A 7945-nucleotide genomic window follows, 5' to 3' on the forward strand; every position below is an offset into this window, starting at 1 on the left:
GGAGCATACTGAAATAACTGGGCAGGACTGTCCCATATCCCTCTCCACTGGACAAGGAGGGCAAGAAGGTCAGCTCTTGCCAATACCCAGGTTCAGCTTGGAGTCAGCTGGTACCATCCTGCAACTGACTTCTGGGGGGCAGTGTGGTTGGTCACACCTTTTCTGGAGCTGGCCAGGTTCCTTGCCTAATTGCCACTGTTAGAAAGCCAAAGGACTCTCTCTGCAGGCTTAGGGACACCTCCCTTCCACTGTCCCTCCTGACAATGACCCCATCTTCCAAAGGTCGTGGCTAGCCTCTGGCTGTGACTATCTGTAGTTCTGGTCCTGTCACCAGTGCCAACCCTACATCCTGTTCTGAGGTGAGGCAGATGGAATGGTGCCCTTGATGACAAAGTCAATGACAATACAGTGTATGAGTTCCCCCTGGGGAAACGTTCTGTCTATCTTCAGTGCACACTCTCCAGAGGTCCCTGTTGGGACACATGTCACTACTACCTCCAGTCTGGCCTTCTGTTGACCTATCCCTACTGGTCTTCCTGGGGAACCAGAGCACAGCCTTTGGTCTCAGCCAGGATATAGGCATCAAGCTTCTTCTAGCGAGGCACTATGCTCTGTGGTAACACACACCTCAGAATGTATACAGAGACAGCGAGTGGGCCTTGACTTCTACCAATCATGGCTGACCACAGCGACCTCAAGACAGGCTCCTCAGTAGCCTTCAAGCTGCCTGAGCTTGCACGGTCTGTGGGTTCAGGGTTTTCTGCCTGTCTGGGCTATGTAGCTGCTGCCCCCAGGCTGGGGATGAGTCAGGGTAGTCACTAGTTACACCACCTACCCCTCTCTAGTGGGCAATGAACTGTTCAGGGACATTAAGAGGGCGAGAATCCAGCCCTTGGTTCATCCTTCACTAGGCATCTCATCCCTGGATGTATGAAGGCAGAGGGGATCTAGAGCATCTAACCACTGTGCTTCCCTACATCCAATTAGGTGTGGCCCTTGTAACCAGATAGTTTGGGCAGACTGCTGACCCAGTTTTCACTAGGTTTATTCAAGATCAAGGTTCCAGAGCGGAGCTTTTCCCTCCTCACAGTCTCACAATGGTAGGGTCAGTGGAAGGCTACTTCTTGCTTAGTTTCCATCTCCAGAGGGGGAGGGGCAGTGAGGCAGGAGTGTGGCAGCAGAAGTTTCCCTGGGAGACTTCTCTTTCACCTGCATGGTTTCCAGCAGGGAAACTGCCTTGCAGGGTAGGTGGGTAGGTGCAGATGCAGGGTCTAGCTCTCACCGATAGTTCTGGTTTGAAGAATCACAAAACTCCCACTGTGGGTTGGATTGGAGAAGACTGCCAGTTCCCCAAAACAGTGGCTTCACAATAGGTCAGGTCTGCCTTTGAGCTATGTGCCCAGGTCTTTCCAACCCCCACTCACTCATGGAAGCAGGGAGGATGACCTCAGTGCATGGCCCTGCTCAGCACCTGCTCAGATATTCATGGGAGGGCCAAAAGGCAGCCAAAAGAGATCCCACAGAAAGGAGCCACCACGCTCGGGTCCAAGTGTCTCTACTGCTCTGTTAAGGCCTCACACGCCTTTTACCCCTCAGCAGCTTAGAGAGCTGGAGCTTGGAGCATGCCAGGTTCTAATCCCACAGGCAACTCAAGAACTCCGGACCAGCAGCTGCTGGTGTCTGTAACAAACAGGCCACAAGCAAGAAGACAGAAAGGCCCAAAGCCCAGTGACTCTTCAGTCTGACTCAAATGATTTACTGGGTCAAGGGTGGGTAGGCTGAGGTGGAGGGAGAGTAGGCTGAGGTCGAGGGCTGATTCTCAACCAGTATCATACTTATCATTGGGGTGACTGGAGGTCATTGCACATGTCAGGGACCTAGTCATGGGCCTGAGGGAGAGGTTAGGTCTCATGCTTAACTTGGTCCCTGAGGTGCCATTTCCTTCACTCTGGAAGCTTCTAAATGATGAATGGCTTACAGGGAGAAGACACCCTTGCCTCAGATGACCCCCTGCAGCCTGCCCTGAGTGGGCCTGTCCTGGTTAGACTACAGATCCTATGCAGGGGCTGGCTCAGTGGGAGACCAGGTGCAGTCCATAACTGGCTTGACCAGTCAAAAGTGAGTATTGCCTTCAGAAGGCCAGCTGGGGCAGGTCCACCGTTCCTCATGGCTTCTGGCAGATCAGGAACTCTGAGAAAACTGCTGGAATTCAGGGCTTGGATAAGCCTTCTCCAGGACTCTGCGAGAGACCAGAGAGATGGTTCAGAATTGGCATGGGGAGTCCCCAACCCCAGTCTGGAAAGGTGACATGGGACTGACTTAGGTGGGCAGCTGCAGGTGCCTCCCCTCCCAAGCCGACAGGAGAACTCTTCTGTTCTAGGGTCAGCCACAAGTAGCCAAGTAAGCTCTCTTTCTATTAACAGTTTGTCCACTGCGGTCCTTGCTGCAACATGGGGATGGGATAGGCTGAGGGGGCCTGATGGAGAGGGCAGGACACAGCCTTGTCTAGTAGTATTAGCTTGGCCCCTGGCCACATGTCCATTCACCTCCCTCTGGAGATAGGATCAGGCACCCACCTGCATGGGGTAAGGTCAGTTCTGGATGACAGACCTAAAGGACAAGCGCTCCAGGAGCAAAGCTGCCATTTTTAGTTGGGGGAAAGAGGAAGCCTCTAGGAGAGTAAGACACCACAAGGAGCAAGCAAGGTCAGGGCCCTCCATTACCCAATCAGAATGGCCGGGATGAAGAGGAGGCCAGCTCCCAGGAGGAAGGGGAAGCCCTTCATGAAGTTCAGAGTGGCTGGGTAGAGTGAGTTGAAGATGCCAGAGGCCGTCAGCATGGCCAAGCTATTCACACAGGCCACCGCAGAAAAGAGAGCTCCTGTGAGGGAATAAATACCATGCTTCACGGTTGGAAAAACCCAGGGTCAAATGAGGGCAGTGTCACATCATAGCTGCATGATCTGGGGTGAGACATTTGGTCACCCTTACCTGTAAAGATGCAATGAAGCTATATATGGGAAGCGCCTGGCAGAGGGGCTATTAGATACATAGCTGTTAACTTATTAAATTCCCAGAAAAGCCTGTGTGGTACTTTTCACTTTAAAAAAAAATTATCACTTTATTTAATGCATATGAGTGGTTTTTTGTTTGTTTTGGTTTTTCGAGACAGGGTTTCTCTATATTGCTTTGGAGCCTGTCCTGGAACTCACTCTGTAGACCAGGCTGGCCTGGAACTCACAGAGATTCACCTGCCTCTGCCTCTGGAGTGCTGGGAGTGCTGCCACCAACGTCTGGCTTGTGTATGGGTGTTTTGCCTGCATGTAAGCTTCTGTGCCATGTGCATGCCTGGTGCCCTTGGAAACGAGAGAAGGGCGTCAGAATATCTGGAACTGGAATTACAGATGGTTGTGAGTCATCACGTGGCACTCGAACCCAGGTCCTTTGGAAGAGCAGCCAGTGTTCTTAACTACTGAGCCATCTCTGCAGCCCCAGTTTGGTTTAAGAAATGGTCTCCTATGTGGCTCAGGTGGCCCTTACACTGCAATCCTCCTGCCTCAGCCTCAAATGCTGGGATCACAAGGATTATTACATTCATTCGTGTGTGTGTGTGTGTGTGTGTGTGTGTGTGTGTGTGTGTGTGTGTGTGTGTAGCTCGATGAGTGGATGAAGCACTTGCTATGTTACCATGAGGACCAGAGTTCGGATGCCCTGCACCCACATGAAACTTAGGTGAGAGTGGCGGGCACCTGTAATCCCAGTGCTTGAGAGGTGGAGACAGGAAATCCATGAGACTGCCCAAGTGAAAGACTCCATTTTCCTCAAGACACCGACGCCACATATATGTGAACACAAATACATATGCATGAACCCCCATCCCATTATTTACTGTGCAACCTTGAAGAACTCAATTTAACCCTCTAGCCCTCTGCTTCTTCATCTATGGCACAGGTTGTTAATTACCTCCAGGCTGGTATACTCTGACCCCAGCAGGAAACACTGGTGTTATCACACCCACTTTTCAGATGAAAAAGACAGGTCTGAAGAGATAAACTCTGCTGTGGTTACTCAGAAAGAACTTGATCATGCTCTACTGATAGCAACCTTAGTTGTGTGGTACAAAAACCCACAGCATCCGCCTCTAGCCAGCTCTGAGCACATGGCAGTGTGAATCTGTCTTGGCTACTTACTCCTCCAGGTGTGAGGGTAGAAGGCAGTCCATCCTTGACCAGAACTGCCCATCCAGGCAACATCGGACATGAGGGACCAGGTACAGACTGACCCTGATACTCACCCTGCTCTGACTTGCCCACCAACTTGGAGAGCTTGGCCCGGATGATAGGTGTAGTGACCAATGACAGGAAAAGCAACCCATACCCTGCAGAGAGAAACACTGGTCAGGAAAGAGACCACGGACAGCAGCAGGAATCTGACAGCAGCACAGCTGTCATACATACATACATACATACATACATACATACATACAGCCCAGGAGGGACAGGCGTTGGGCCCAAGAGGAAAGGACAGCAGTATTCTCCAGGCTCATCTATCTGCTCACTCTTTCTAAACGAGAGCTAAGCCCTACCGATGGATTTATTGGAATACCCTTGGTGGTCACTTGGCACTAGAAAGGAGATGCCAGGACCCAGAAAGTGAGCATGGGCTTTGGAGTTGGCCCTGAGTTCAAACCCTGGTACCCTTACTTAGTGTATGTGTGACCTTGTCTAATGGACTTCCCTGAACCCATCTCCTAGCCTGAAACAGGAAAGCCAGAGGTCTCTATCAGAAGATGGTTCTACAGTGTCGGGGATTGACTAACAGCCTCTAAGACAGGCCCTAAACCTGAGAACTGTCTTCTAAGGAAAATGAGTCTTTACAGGTGCAATCAGGAAGGACCTTAAGAGAGGCTCTCCTTTACCAGGCGACCAGTCTCAGAGGCCTTCCACCGGCAGCCTCAAGCAAATGGGATACAGCTTCCCTCCCAGTGCCCCTGTGATGTTCTGATTTCAGCCCAGTAACTCTGATCCTGGACTTCTGGCCTGTAGCACTGAGAGCATGTTTCTCTGTTGTTTAAGCCCCTGGGTGTATGGAAATCTGCTATGCCCACCTTGGAATGAGGGGTGACACCTGTGAAGGGCATGTATTGAGGGCATAGCACGTGAGTTACTTTGCTCCTGGCATCCTCTAGGCATACAAATGTAGGCGATTCTGCTGAGGGTCTGGCTCAGCATCTTTATCTCAGCACTTTCCAGGGCCGTGGCCTTTGGTGAAATGGTCCCCAGTCCCTTCGACTTCACTGTCAGTCTAGCAGCAGAGTTAACACAGCTGCTGCTATCAAACAGATGACTCTGCACAATGCAGTTCCAGTCTCTAGCAGAATATTCACCTTTTTAAAATAAAGTTAACTTCTTCATTCTCTAGCCAGTGAGTAGGGAAGGGACCAGCAGCAAGGGGAACGGAAGGAAGATGAAATGAATCAGCAGAAATTTTAGAGAAAGCCAGGCAGTGGTGGCACACTCCTTTAATCCCAGCACTTGGGAGGCAGAGGCAGGTGGATCTCTGTGAGTTCGAGGCCATCCTGGTCTACAAAGCGAGTGCCAGGATAGGCTCCAAAGCTACACAGAGAAATCCTGTCTTAAAGACAAGCAAACAAACAAACAAAAAACAAACAAAATTAACAATAAATGCAAAAGAAGGTAGAGTAAGGTTATTAATGCATGTGATTCTAGGATCTAGGAGGTAAAGGCAGGCGGATCAGAAGAAGTTCAAAGTCATCTTTGGCCAAGTCTAAGCCTGTCTCTAAACATATGAGATCCTTGAGGGAGGGAGGCCCTGTGATTCTTATCCAAGAGCCAAGGAACAAGACATTAATAACTAGCATGGACTTTGCTTAAGAGCACCGTAAACAAGCTATAGGAGGCCAAGGGGTGAAGCAATTAGCTTATGAGCTATGCTTTTGTCTTTTGCTCTACATTCCTAACAACATTCGTGGTTGATAACATGTATTAATTACTTTGGCTACTGAAGCTCTATATTTTCTATCAGACATGGTATTTCCCCCCCCCCCCCGGGGATTCTCAGTTGTCTGTCCTCTGAACAGGCTGAGAGTGTAACTCTGGGCCCAAAGACACAGGCCTGAAGGACATTTGGGGGCAATGAATGGATGGGTGTTGTCACTTTACCTGTAAACATGAGGGGTGTGGTCGTAGCAAATGCAAAGACTACCATGCCCAGGATATTGAAGGACAGGCCAATCTCAGCCACCCAGGTGTCTGCCAGGCAGTACTGCAGAAGTTTTAGGCCTACCAGGCTAGTGAGGTAGGGTAGATGCTGGGCTGCGGAGCCATAGCCAACCAGCTTGGAGTCCCAGCAGAGGGGCGTGCTCAGCTCATAGAGTGTCAGGATGTCTTGAGCTCCAAAATGCACAGTGATCACAACGAAGATGGCCAATGAGTACAGGGCTATATGCTTCCTGGACTTCTCTGGGTCTGGGACCACATACAGCTTGACAATGGCTCGGTGATGGTGGAGAGTGAAAAGCCTGGTGGACTTTGGCTCCTTTACTGTTTCACCAAAACAGAATGCTGCATACAGGGTCATGACGATCAGCAGGGCCAAAGCCAGCCAGAAGGGGTTGGCATAACCCTGGGCCCGGAGCCAATGACCCCCGAGAAGGCTTGCCAGGGTCCCAGCCACACCAATGCATGCTTCCAGCAGAGCCATGCGGAAGGTGCGACTGTGATTAGAGCTGACATCTGCCACAGAGGCAAAGCTAGCGGCCAGGAGGCCATTGAAGTCTCCTAGAAGGGCACAAAGAACTCTGCCAAGCACGAAGAAGCCGACGTGCAGTTGTAGCTGCACCACAAAGATGTACACCACGACCTGGACCAGCAGGCCAAGAGAGGACAGCACCAGCAGTGGGCGGCGACCCACGCGGTCACTCCAGGCTCCCAGAAGGGTGGACCAGAAAAGTCCCACCAGAAAGCCTCCCACGTTCATGTAGAGGGTCCAGTGGGAAGTCAGGGTCTCCACTTCCTGTAAAGACAGAATCGCCAGGGCTCAGGCCCTCACTTTGGTTAGCTACCTTCAGAATCCAGGGAGCTACAGGGTTGAGGCCTTACTTTGGAGCCCTAGAATGTTCGTTGAACTTGTAAAAACAGACGCTGGAGAAGCATTCCCTTGGTCTTAAATTAACTCTCCAGGCCAGGCATTCTCTAGCCCGACTCCCTGCACCCCAAGGCTGTCGTCAGCCTGGATAGGGCCCTTTGGCGCTGGCCCTGCCCACCACGCCACGTGCGTCCCCTCTCGGGGACCCCATCTTCGGCAGGCCCCGCCCCGTGCCGTGCTCCGCGTTCCCAGCTGCTCTGGTTCCCGCTACCTTCATGATGGGGTCCGCGCTCTGGTTCCCGCAGTTCCCCCGGTGGCGGGTGCCATTGTAGCCAAGCTCAGTGCTGAATCGGTGCCACAGGTACTGCGTGGTGAGCGGGCCTTGCAGGACCAGAGCAAAGTTGGCCAGGAAGACGACAGGCTCTACGGGGCCACGGAACAGCACGCCCGCGGCGGGGATGCTGTGGGACGAGCCCACGGGGCTCACGCGCCCCTCCATGCCCGAACGCAGTGGGGCTGGCACTTCGGAACCCGCTGCGAAAGGCCTGGGCCAGTCTGTGTTATCTGCGCCGGCGCGGGCCTCCCGCTCCTCTGGCTGTTAAAAGTCTGGAGGGGCGGAGCATGAGACTTCAGCCTCCAAAACTTTGGCCAGCTGCTGTTCTCTAGGCTGGGTGTAGTACAGCTAGAATCCCTGTGGGTGACCTCACTTCACACAGCGCAAAGATACTGCCTTGCTGCAGCCCTCCCTCCTGGGCCCAGGAACACTCAAAAGAATAATTAGAGTATCAATAATTAACATTTATTGAACATTTACTTTGCTCTGGGGCCAGAAATTCTGA

At 52.0% G+C, this 7945-nt stretch overlaps 1 protein-coding gene across 1 annotated transcript; it reads right to left on the bottom strand.

Annotated features, from left to right (window-relative positions):
- Nucleotides 1-2089: 2089 nt before the first annotated feature.
- Nucleotides 2090-7606, bottom strand: Slc46a1 (solute carrier family 46 member 1). Its single transcript, XM_051179863.1, has 5 exons — nt 7378-7606; nt 6182-7034; nt 4294-4377; nt 2724-2880; nt 2090-2239 (listed from the first exon to the last, which is right to left on the bottom strand). The coding sequence occupies exons 1-5, from the start codon at nt 7603-7605 to the stop codon at nt 2182-2184; spliced, it is 1380 nt and encodes a 459-aa protein (XP_051035820.1). The 5' UTR covers nt 7606; the 3' UTR covers nt 2090-2181.
- Between the last annotated feature and the right edge of the window lie 339 nt (nt 7607-7945).

The sequence above is a fragment of the Phodopus roborovskii genome, unplaced genomic scaffold (genome assembly GCF_943737965.1).
Source record: "Phodopus roborovskii unplaced genomic scaffold, PHOROB, whole genome shotgun sequence".
Lineage (NCBI taxonomy): Eukaryota > Metazoa > Chordata > Mammalia > Rodentia > Cricetidae > Phodopus > Phodopus roborovskii.

Excerpts from the sequence above, each read along its gene's own strand:
- Slc46a1 (XM_051179863.1), bottom strand. The coding sequence starts at position 7,605 with ATGGAGGGGCGCGTGAGCCCCGTGGGCTCGTCCCACAGCATCCCCGCC. Across the intron at positions 2,881-4,293 it reads GGTGGGCAAGTCAGAGCAGG|GAGCTCTCTTTTCTGCGGTG; the intron begins GTGAGTATCAGG and ends ATTCCCTCACAG. Across the intron at positions 2,240-2,723 it reads ATCCCGGCCATTCTGATTGG|AGTCCTGGAGAAGGCTTATC; the intron begins GTAATGGAGGGC and ends GGTCTCTCGCAG.